We start from the raw sequence: 13,014 nt of genomic DNA, 5'->3' as shown, positions 1-13,014 counted from the left end.
TTCACCTGATGGTGCATCTAGCGGATGAAGCACTAATCTGCGTTCCTGTCAGATTTAGGTGGATGTACCCATTTGAGAGGTAACTACCGCAACTTACTTTGTTAATTAGAAATATCATGTTTTTCTATCAAAACATCCATGCCTATTTTCTTGTCGTTTTCTTTTGTTATTGTAGGGGTAGTCCATGTTATGCTGTGAATACATAAGCTAAGAGCATATCTAGCATTGACATTGCAAAAATACGTAATCTATGTAGATTTTGAACAATGAATCGAATCAATACATGCTAGGTTGCCAAGTGTTTCGGTACTGCCATATTCGATGTGCATTGATATTCAGCGAAAGATGTCCCATTTAAACTTGTACTGAGGAGCATATAAGAGACTAACTTTGATATTGTAAATGAATTTTCAAATTTTACATATATATAACCTGTGAATACATAAGCTAAGAGCATAGATAGCATTGACATGTGCAAAAATACATAATCTATGTAGATTTTGAACAATGAATCGAATCAATACATGCTAGGTTGCCAAGTGTTTCGGTACTGCCATATTCAATGTGCATTGATATTCAGCCAAAGATGTCCCATTTAAACTTGTACTGAGGAATATATAAGAGACTGACTTTGATATTGTAAATGACTTTTCAAGTTTTACATATACATACAACTTGTACTGAGAAACACTTTGTTGTTTTAGAATTTTATGAGCCAAACATGATCAGGCTTTCTGATTTATAACTTGTTCAGTTGGCCTTACTGAACTGCATTACTGGAGCTAATTAAATTTTTGTCACTGATTTCTGCAGGTTAATGAAAGGTTTCAAAGGATTGGTGCGCAATAAAAGATACATTGACGGGTGCATTGCAAGAGGCTATACGCTGCGAGAATCTAGCTTATACTGTATGGAGGACATATCAAAAGATGGTGATGGTACTCATAAACATACTCGACAGGACTTTATGGATGATGTTGGCGAGTTTTCTGATGAGATTCCTTTAAGTAATGCCAAGGATATTACTATAACTCAAGTGCAGTTTGAACAAGCTCGCAGATGGATACTTTCTAAGTATGTAGGAATCAATGACTGGCAAAGGTAAAAGTATTAGTTTTACACGATGAGTTGTTGTTGATAATTGAGGTTGTTGATCTAATACTGCTTGAATTGTTATATGATTGTAGGAAGTATGATTCCTATGTTGACCATGCCAAGTCTCATAGTCAGACAAATCATTTGCCCAACCAGACCACAAAGACTTTTCATTTATGGTTGCGCGACGAGGTAATGTGTTAGGTTTTCAGGATTGGTTTGTATTAAAATCAATTGTTGTTTTGGTTATGTAACTAACTTGAACGTGTTCTTTTACAGTTGTTAGAATCCAATGAAACCGATTCAGTTCTTTGGCGACTCATGCAAGGACCTCTCTTCAAAGTACAATCATATGAAAAACACCAAGTCAATGGCTTTACTTTCTCCCCACAAGATTGCGATGTGAAGCGGGTATCACAAAACAGTGGTGTTTCGATGAAAGCTATTACAAGTCATAGAGCTAAGTCGACAGACAGTAATTACAAAGAAGCTGAAATTACCTATTATGGAGTCATTAAAGAGATCATCAATTCAATTTACTTGGAATTTGAAGAAACAATATTCTATTGTGATTGGGTCAGAGTTGAAGATAAAACTAATGGGCGCCAACTTGATGCAAACTCAAATGTGATAAAGGTTAACTTGTCCAAGCTGAAAAGTATCAACAGAGTGGTTGATGAGCCGTTTATCCTCACATCTGAAGCAACCCAAGTGTTCTACTCAACGGATCTTTCTCCACGAGGATGGTCTTCGGTGTTGCATTCATCTCAGAAGTTAACGTCCGCAATAGATATGCTTGAATTTCCCACAGTTTATCAGTCAGCTCTGACTGATAATGAGAGTTTAGAAAATCTTATTTGTGTTGATTCTGTAGTTTAAAGGATTTGTGAATGCGGTCTTTTTCTGAATTTTTTGGTTTGATGACTTGCACTATCTTAATACTTTCTATTTATTTGAGAAGTTTTCTCTGTTTTCTTATGTGCATGGTTATGTTCTATTGATGTTCTTTTTTAGATTTGTTTTCACCTGCGCGATCCTAATCTTTCACATTTGGTATTTTACAGGTTATTATGGAAGTAGCAGTGGAGGTCGATGAATATGGACTACCAATTTCTGCCAATGCAACAAAAGTAGGCCACAGGAAGGGCGCATTGGTTCGTACCCATGTTCCTATTTCGTACAAAACCTGGAGGAAAGTGCCTGATAAGTAAAAGGAAGATGTTTGGAATGAACTTAAGGTACAAATTTGACCTCATGAAATGATTTTTTCTCTGCTTCTTAGTTACTTTATTTGAAGGATTACATATTTAGGAACCCACTGATTACCTATGTATTTTCAGAGATCATTTGATTTACGCGAGACTTCCAAGCCCATTATGTTAAATGGGATGTCTGATTCGTGGAGGAGATTCAAGTCTGAGCGCGAATCGACTATTATGATATATATGATACTCATGAAGAAAGGATTGCGATTACGAATACTCCTCCAGGTGTCAAATCATAGTATTGGATAAAATTCTGTGAACATGAGAATGATGACTCAGTCCAACGAAAAAGAGCTGTTAATAAGAGAAAAAGAGAACTATATGACTACTCTCATACCTCATGCTGCAAGCCTCGTTGTTTGGTGAGAGCTGAACTGGTAGGTCTTTCATTTCAATGATGCAACTTACCTCATACCTGAAACTGTTGTGGGCAATGTTTGATTCTTACTCATTGTATTTGTAAATGCAGGTGGCTGCGAACCCTGAAGTACAAATCACTACCTCTGATATGTGGATTAAAGCCCATTATCAGGAGGGTGGGGTAATTTTACCTAGTGCACAACCATACTATGTGATTCAGATTCATTTCAGTTATATTTAGTCTTTTTTAACTATATGTACACTAGTTAGTGATCAGTATTATAAGCAAGTGATTGTTATATATGCTCAACACTACAGGAACAACTTACTCAGGTGCTAGAAGGCATCAAGCAAAAACTCGATGCAAGTACTCTAGTAGAAGAAACTTGTACAGTGACTAAGTTGTTTGGGAAGGATTCAACAGGACGTGTTCATGCTGTAGGTCCTGTTTCTCGTATGCAAGTCGAACTCTCTGCTCCTGCTCGTGCTAAATTAGCTGAACTCAAGTCTAAAGATGGAGTTTTTACCAGCAAAGTGGAAGACTTAAGTGGAAAGATGGGAGTTCTTATTGAAGTCTTAAAAACATTATGCTACATAGTGAAGGATATTCAAGCTGCAATGCCGTCAGATGTTGGCTCAAACATGTGTAGCACTTCACGTGGTCAGAACTGTGAACAAGGTCACGACGGTTCACCTCAATCAGGATCATTTGCTCACACAAGCTCACCTAGTCATGTCATACCACCAGATACTCACACAAGTTCACCTAGTCATGCCATATCACCAGCTCGATCAGAAGTTGGTGATATGCCGCAGCAGCAGTGTTCATTGCTGAACATAGATGATGACATAATTGCAACTGGTAAAGTTTGTACTGGTATTTCAACACTTATGTCTCATGGCTCACCTGTACCTGCTACTCATTTGAAGGTGTTGCTTGACGACATTCTCCTGCCAGCTGAAAAAAACGTGAAAGCTAACACGTTCGCACCGACCTTTGGAGATGTTGGAGTGGGGGGTTTTGTGGTTCATCCAAAGAAGTTCATCGTCGCATATGATTAATATGACTTCACTACTTTTTTGGAGATAATATATGAAGTTCTTCATGGATATCACAGCCATCTTGCATCACTTATATAAATGTCTAGCTAACACATGGATTTACTCTTTTTTGTTTTTGTTTTTTGCTTCTGTTCACACTTTTGTATGTATGCTGAACTCACTAATATGCATACTCTTATGCATTTTTGCATGAGGAAGAGTCTTATCCTATTTTGCTTAAGGAAGACTTATATGCAGTTGCGCATAAGAAGTATTTAACTACACCTAGAAACAACTGATCTTTTTGATATATGTATGTGAACAGAAACAGTTTATGAATTATATCTATTTTTTATTGTTTTGTTTATATTTTTTGTACATATGTATATGTGGGTGGTCTTCCATTGTATGTGATTCCGCAGGTGGCTTCATTTAAAGTCAATTGAAGTACTAGTAGCCACCCTGGGAAATATCAATCCCTGGTAAGTACTCCACTTGCTTGCACTTATATTATTAAGTTTATGTTTATGAATCTTCTATCTACTTGCAAGGTATTGTGCTGAATGTTGATTTTTGCTGAGTGAGAAGTGAACTGATGTGGGATCAACATCAACTTGTGCAGGTATAATTCTTCTTTACCATTTTGAAATTTCTTTTAGGAGTCATTAAAAACTACTCCTTATCTCTACTGAAGAACTTATGTCTTTCATTTTGATGGTTAAACAATGTCCCAAGGTCCGAGAATGAACAAGGAAAAACTCACTTCTCACTGGTATGTCTTATGATTTCATTCCTTGCGTACCTGAGTTTCCTATTTTCCTTTAATAGTCTTTTTTGTAATGGAGATGTGAACTGCAGTTGATGTTTCGTATCTGTTGAACATGTTCTTGGTTTAACCATTCATGTATAGGCTGAGGTTTGATTATATGCTGGATGTGCCTTTTCGAAGAAAAAAAATATGGTAGATGTCTAGGCTTCCAACACAAAACCAGTGGAAATTGAGTGGCTCCTTTGTACTATCTTGAGCATTACTGCTAGAACTATGGTTAACGTAAGACAACTAATTCCAATAGGTTTATTACGTACTATGATGATCATGGTGAATAATTTGGTTACTTTGCTTACTGTTTCAAATCATACAACTTACTGTTGTGACAGTTTTTACCTTGTAACATTACTTGTTACTTTGTATTTGGTTATTATGAAATTATAACTTTTTGGGTGTGACTCAATTCAGTTAGTTGAATTATCAATGTTAATCTCATCCAACGTATTTGTATCTCTACTGAAGAACTTATGTCTTACTTTTTCATGTTTATACAGTGGCCCAAGTCTGATAATGAACCAGGAAAAACTCATTGCTCACTGGTATGTCATATTTTGAAAAATTTTTCTTTGTAATATTGGCTGTCATGGATTGTATCTCATAAATGAGATTTCATTGTGCAGGTTCTCTTGGGTATCACATATTCTGAATTAGATTTTCTGGATAAAGTTGAGGATGTAGAATATGAGAAGAGCACTATTAATGGTACTTACATGTTCTGCTTTTTTGTTGTTACTTGTCATTAGTTGAAAATAGAACAACTTAGGAAATGACTCTATGTTTGCTTAGTTACATCCTTTCTCATTCTTTATAAACTGCAGAGAAAACCCTTGTATGCTTGCTTATCTAAGTTCTCCTCTCTAAGTTCAATCTACACAAATGGTGTCGTGTAGAAACTGTTACTTGGATGATGTGTTTTACTGAGAAACCTGCAGCAAAACTCTGTTTAGACAATATCTACTGTTTTGCAGGAAAATTAATTTTGACCAGGCCAAATAGAACTGGCACTATCTTTTTTTATGTTATAAAAATTTCGCAACTTCTAGATTCTGTTGCAAACTTTGTACTGGAACTATTATAGCCGGTCGGATGAAATTCCATTCTTTAAAAAAGCTGGTTCCATATTTCGTAACTGATTGAAACTGTTGCTACGTGTCAATTTCGCAACTGGTTGAAACTGTTGCGACCATAAAATTTTACAATTGTTTCAAATTGTTGCGTCATTTTTAGGTTAAACTGTTGCAACAAAAATTTCGCAACGGCTTAGGTGCAGTTGCGAAAAATTACAACATCGACTTTCGTAACAGATTCAAACTGTTGCAACACCTCTTTGCAACTGAAGCTGGCTGTTACTAAACACTAAATTTGGTGTAGTGAAATAAGAGGATATACCTCTTTATATTATATTAATTGGAATCCATGAACATTCTAATTAAAGTACATCGGATTGATACAACATATAAGTACAAAATCAAAATATTACAACAACATAAGAATCGTAATTGATGCATGTGTATCTTCCTCTCTCCGGGAACTAGTAATCCTCAAGACGGATTAGGGATAAAATTATAATTTGGAAGGAATACTGATTTTTAGGAAGTATTCTTCAAATAAGGAAATATTCCTAGATAAGGAATATTCCTAGAACAAGGTAATATTCCTATAACAGGAAATATAACTAGATAACAAAATAAATTCCTATAAGGTTTTGGAAATCGTTAAACCTATAATTAGAGATGTTTAGCTCATAGAAAAGACATCTAGAGTGTGGTTTGTGATACAAACTCATCTAGATCAAAGAAAGGAGGTTTGTGAGACAAATCCCTAGAAATAAGTTTGTGAGACAATCATTATTGTAAAAGCAAGCTTGGTAAAACAGTTTAATGTTATCCACTGTTTAGAGATATTGTGAGTGTAACAAAAAGAGAATTATAATAGTTTTCTTGTTCATCTAGAGAAGATATTTTCTTCGAATCTGGTTTCTAGTGTGTTCTGTTTTTCTAGTTTTCGTCTATTATTATACTGAATTCCGTCTGTATAATAATAGTCACCAAGGTACAGAGATCAATACGTATCAAGTTGGTATCAGATCCAGGTTCATTTCTTTTAGGGAGGATTCCTGCGGTTTATGGTCTTCACTAGATCTTTCTACAAACAATTTGGTGAGTTACTCGAGAAGAAATAAAACGTTAGAAGAACAAGATGACCATGGAATGGTTGAAGGTAGATAAGGAACAATCATATGACGAAGGTAATAAGTTGAATCCATTGAGATGTGATTTTCGGTCAGATTGCTAACAATGCCTTTAGTCTTGATTTACCACCTTATCTAAGAGTTTGCTCGATTATTAATACAGAATAATTGAAGTTGTTTGATCTATCATTACAAGGATATAATAAAGATGAAAATGTGATCTTGCCACATGTGATAAAAGTTGTGGTTTGATAGAGACAAACCACTCGAAGAGGATTTCATTACAGAGCGAAGAGTGACCAAGACAAGATAGGAAGATAAGGATGCTTTTCTAATTAGACGTCGAGGTCAAGTTTCTAGCAAAAAGAGATGGTTCAGCAGGGTGAAAGGAACTCTCGGGATCCCTAACCCCCAAACATAACTTTCACAGGAGTTCAAGATCTTGAGGGGAGGCGCATGATACATGTGTATCTTCCTCTCTCCGGGAACTAGTAATTCTCAAAACGGATTTGGGATAGAATTGTAATTTAAGGAAGGAATACAGATGTTTAGGCAGTATTCTTAGATAAGGAAATATTTCTAGATAAGGAATATTCCTAGAACAAGGTAATATTCCTAGAACAGGAAATATACCTAGAAAGGGAATTATTCCTAGATAAGAAAATAAATTCCTATAAGGTTTTGGAAACCGTTAAACCTATAAAAAGAGATGTTTAATTCGAATTTTGGACAATCCTTGAATTAAATGGTAATCCGTCGTTCTATAGAACATCGTTTTTGTTTAGTCACACATAAAAACTAGATAGCATAACAATTTGGATTCAAATTATGAACCCTAATATAATTAGAATCTTGTAATTAAATGAACAAATAGAAGTGGGGGTATGACATCAATGCGCCAAGAATCTTGGGAAAAAGATCTTTTAGATCTATTTCCTTTATTTTTAATTTTGAATTCCCGAATATCAATCAGAAAAGCTAGTTAATGATGACCTTTCATGGATTCTCCTATATACGCCGCGGCTAAAGTTGCAAAAATAAGAGCTTGAATCCATTTGTAATATGAATACCTTTACGCTTTGCAGAGATGTAAGATTCCATTCTAGGATTCCATTTCCTAGTACCATGACCAAAATGAACTCCTGCTTCCATCATCTCTTCCAAATTAATGTTCCAATCTCTTCTTGTCATTTCTCCCCACGCTTCCCCGTTTTTTTTTAAGAGATGAGATACCCTAAATATTACATAAATAATTGTTCTGATGGAACCTTTTACCAGAGATTGACCCTTGATACACAGGCCAAGCTATAAATTCCTTTCTATTCACTATTATCTTTACACCAGATAGTTTAAAGTTAAGGTAAAAGGATGAATCTGCTCTTAGGAATCATTAAATCCCGTAAATAATTGTTCTGATGGATCGTGGATATTCTTTGGGATGTAAGAATCAAATAATTCTTTGTGTTGGAACAAAATATCTCTAAACCCCCCTCGGAATAGGTTATTCTTTTTTATTTCAAAAGGGATATTGCTGTGTTGCCTTGAATAATACACAAATCCTTTGAATCCGGTACCAACAGGTATCATCCCCCCAAGAACAATGTTCTCCTTCAGACCTTTCAACCAATCGATACGACCTCGTAGAGAGGCTTTTGCTAAAACTCGAGCAGTTTCTTGAAAACTCGCCTCAGATATGAAACTTTGAGTATTCAGAGACGCCCTCGTTATTCCCAATAAGACGGATCTATAACAGATCGCTTCTTCTAAAGCGCGTCCCGTTCGTTCCGCTTGCAATAAGCCAATAAGTTCTCCGGGTGAAAAAACATTAGACATTCCATCTTCTGAAACCAAAACTTTTGATGTAATTTGACGCACAATAATTTCTACATGCCTATTGTGGATTTGCACCCCCTGGGATCGATAAACTTTTTCAATCTTATTAACCAAAGAAATACGACTTTGTGTTATGGTTAACTCTGCGCAAATCAAAAACCCCCAAGGAATTCCAAGAATTCTTGTTATACGTTCGTTCCAACCTTCAACCCGTTTTTCTAGGTTCATTGATATTGAATCAAGCGATCGCACTTCTAAAACTTGTTCCATTTTGGGAAGACCATGCGTTATATCACCAGATCTCGATTTTTCATATATAAATGTAACTAATGTATCTCCTTCAGAAAGGGTTTCACCATAATGTCCATGGACGGTTGCTTCTGGTGTAGCCAAGTAGGGTTTGGCCGATCTTATTACTAAAGAGTCAACACGAATAATTAGAACCTGACCCGCTTTGAGGCGTAGTCCATATTTGGATATATATACATTTTCACAAATAAATTGTCCAAGGTTAATTATTGTCGCTCTCTCTCCGCAATAATCGTGTTGAAGAAAAAACCAATTCAAATTTAATGGATTCAAAATAATGTGACTTCCTAGATTGGGATTAAAAATTCTCCCAGTTTCGTCCATTAAATAATATTTAAGTCCTTGGAAAGTGAAAATCTGTTTTAAATTGTCAAGTAGCAAATATTTTTTTACCAAGATCTGATTATGAGTTATTAAATGATAAGAATAAAAATTCACAAATTTATGCACAATCCCTAAAGGGCCCAATGAATTTAGAATGGAAATTCGGAGATCCCTTTTCGTTGATTCTTTTATCACACCGTCATTATATTTAACACTGTTGAATGGAACCATTTGAGAACAATTAGATGATGACAAAATGATCAAAGGTTGGGATCCTTATTTCGATTTACCAATGCACGAATAGTTTCTTGATGCTGGGTAAATGTTTGTTGAATCCCTGCCTTGGAATAAAACGAAAAATGGATTGAGTTTAGTGCGATCTGATCCATTATCCGAGATCCATATTAATCCCCCCCCCCGATCATTTCTTTTTCTGGTATACAAAATAGGGGACTTCACTAAGTCCATTCTTATGAAATAGCGAATCAGATTGTTTACCCTTACTTCAACAAAAGAAGCCTGAACCTCCTCTATAGACGAACCTTTTTTCTCTTGGTTCCAATTCAATACTAAACAAGTTCGAACTAATTGAATACTTGTGTGATAAATCCCTCGAATGGGTTTTCCATTTCCATAAAGGATATAATTGACAACTCGAAGTTGCACATTATCCCTTTCCTGCAACAGGTCGTGGGGGAAAAGCGTTGCTAAATTTATCCCGTCCGCTATTTCATATGTGACTACGGGTCGAACCAAAACAAAAAACTTTTTCTTTATAGGTGTGATCCGTTGGACATAGATCCAATTTTTCAATTTTTTTGAATCCCCGGCATTTTTTTTTCCTGTTCCCGGTGGTATTAAGATGCCGCTATGCCAGGATATCTTATCTGTCTCTCCAGGAAAATGGATATCTCCAGAAAATATTTTCAGTTCAATCCTTTTTTTTTCTCTCCACTCGGACTAATCCCCCTACGCGGATTCTTATATTTAAGGTGATTCTTGTATCTATTCCAATAATACTATTATTCCGTACCATTATGGAAGAAGATCCGAATAAGATATGTACTTCCTCAGGAATGCAAAAAAAAAAGCGATCTACTTTCTTTTGGTATTTTTGCCTAAATTCTTTTGCTCTTCGATACTCAATAAAATCCTTTTTCTTTACAATAGAATGCATCTCTAGAGTCTCATATTTAGTAATTCCCGAACTGTTTCTTCTGTATCGGGGATCATTGAAATAAGAAAGAATACTATTTATACGGAAAATACATTTATGGGTATTTCAATTGAGATACCTGAACGGGGTATTCGTTCTTTATCTCGTTCTTGATTAGATTGAAATGGAATGATTAATCTATTTCTTCGCCTCTTTGCCAATAAATCAGAACTCTCATGGAGAATGGGAGGATATATGAAATTACAATGACCGTTGCATATGATTCGATCAGGACCTGAATAATCAAGAACCCCTCGCCCACCTGTACCAGAAGACTCGGAACTACAAAATTTCTGTTTCACTTGATCATTAGTCACTGATAGGCTAGGCGTATATCTTTGTTTAGCAAACAGAGAATGAAAATTCCTTTGATCTTGATCCTTTCCGAGTGAAAAGGGAACTATACTGGATCTGCACAACCCCCCCGACAATATCCATAAATGACTTGTTTTTGGTAAAAGATGAACGTTACCATATGTATATTCGGGTGCATGATAGACATCGGTACTCCAATGCATTTCTCCCTCTAAGTCATAATAAATATGTTTTCGAACCCTCTCTTTAAAATTAAAGGTGGATGTTCCCGCGCGAATCTCGACAATTACTTGTTCTGATTCTACATATTGATCGTTTTGAACTAAAAGAAAACTTTTTGGTAGAATATTCACATTATGTATAATATCCTGACTCTAAATAGTTACAAACAGGTCTATATAACATATAAAAGAAGGATGTCCATGACGTGTACGTGTGGGATGCACCAAATCTTCATTGAATTTTATTTTTCCGTTAGAAGGAGCTCGTACATGTTCTGCAGTACCGCCTGTGAAGACTCCACCAGTATGAAAAGTTCTTAACGTTAGCTGGGTCCCCGGTTCCCCAATAGATTAACCCGCAATAATACCTACTGCTTCTCCCAATTCGACCAGATCACCATGAGTGGAACTCCGACCATAACATAATCGGCAGATCCAAGATGTACTCCTGCAAGTAAAGGAGGTTCGAATATATATTGAATGTGCTCGAAAAGTTATGAATCGGTTGACAAGTCCAATACCTATATCTTGATTTCGAATGGCAATGCAACGCGAACCCATATATATATCGTCTGCTAATACACGACCAATTAATGTTTGGATAAAAATACGTTTTGTCATCATCCCATTTCGAGGGCTCACAGAAATACCGCGGATGGTGCCACAATATATTCTCCGTACAACAATGTGTTGAATTACTTCAACAAGTCTGCGCGTGAGGTATCCAGCATCTGAAGTTCGTACAACAGTATCCACAATGCCCTTGCAGGCTCCGTAACAGGAAATTATATATTCCTTTAAAGAGAGCCCTTCGCTTAAATTTCTTTGAATGGGTAAATAAATCATTTGTCCTTGGGGATCCGACATTAATCCTCTCATACCTACTAATTGGTGTACTTGAGATGCATTTCCCCTAACTCCCGAAAAAGACATTATATGGATTGGATTTAAAGGGTCAGTCATCCTGAAATTAGTATTCATTTCTTGTCGCAAATATTCACTTGTAGCATACCATATCTCAATGGATTGACGTAATTTTTCTACCGTGTGTACATTTCCATAATGGTGGTGTTTTTCCAAAATCAAACTTTGTTGTTCTGCATCTTGGACTAGCCATACCTTAGAAGGTATTGTTAAAAGATCATCAATTCCTAATGAAATGGATGTAGCAGTGGCTTGATGGTAACCAAGAGTCTTTACTTGATCCAGGATGTGCGATGTATATGCCATTCCAAAGTGATCTATTAATCTGCTAATAAGTCGTTTTATGGCAGTTCCATCTATCGCTTTATTGTGAAAGACCAGATCGGCCCTTTCTGCCATAAGTACCTCCATAATCCGGCTGATCCTTTGATACATAACGTAGGACAAACACTTCTTATACTTCATTATTAGTAGTCGTTGTACTATTTGTACGTTCGGTATCTGTAAAAATGACTACATGGTTGACCTTTCTTGACCTAATTTCATGATCCTCAGCCGTTTCTTCTAAAATTGTTCCATCTTGTTGATCCAAACTGATAATCAATTTGTATGACCATTGAGGAACTTATTTACGTATTTCTTTTATTCCAATGGATTCCTTTATAATTCTTTGATGATGTCTACCGGGTGTAACCGCATCCAATAAATATTTCGTTCTATTTTCTGAATTAAGTTTTCCTTCTTATGGAAGGAAGTATTTTCTCTCAATTTTTTCTTTTTTTTCTTCAAATTCTTGGTAGTTTGTGGGAAGTATATTATGAAATTTATTTATCCAAATCCAACCTTCTTCTGAGAAAGCCTCATTCATATTCAAATTTGAGTTTAAATACTTTTTTTTTCGTTTCCGCGGTGGGTTCCGTTCAAAAAAGGATCATACCCTTCAGGCAGGCATTCTTGTTCAGTTTCATCATTGCATAATCTAATCCTTTTTTTCAAGTACATCCAGTTTCAGAGACCCCCTTTCTAGAGCATCAATTCTATTGAAAAATGCGTTGTTTATGTTCTTTCTTTTTTTTTCGTTGGTATAAACC

At 35.8% G+C, this 13,014-nt stretch overlaps 1 protein-coding gene across 1 annotated transcript in view; it reads right to left on the bottom strand.

The window, feature by feature from the left end:
- Nucleotides 1-12,377: 12,377 nt before the first annotated feature.
- LOC113291494 (putative protein TIC 214 N-terminal part) overlaps nt 12,378-13,014 on the bottom strand; it is a 1,699-nt gene continuing 1,062 nt past the window's right edge. The window contains exon 5 of the mRNA XM_026541020.1: nt 12,378-12,516. Within this exon, the coding sequence (XP_026396805.1) occupies nt 12,378-12,516 (139 nt within the window). The remainder of the gene's footprint in view (nt 12,517-13,014) is intronic.

Source organism: Papaver somniferum, chromosome 6, assembly GCF_003573695.1.
Source record: "Papaver somniferum cultivar HN1 chromosome 6, ASM357369v1, whole genome shotgun sequence".
In the NCBI taxonomy this organism is placed as follows: Eukaryota; Viridiplantae; Streptophyta; class Magnoliopsida; order Ranunculales; family Papaveraceae; genus Papaver; species Papaver somniferum.
This window is presented reverse-complemented; position numbering and strand designations above follow the sequence as displayed.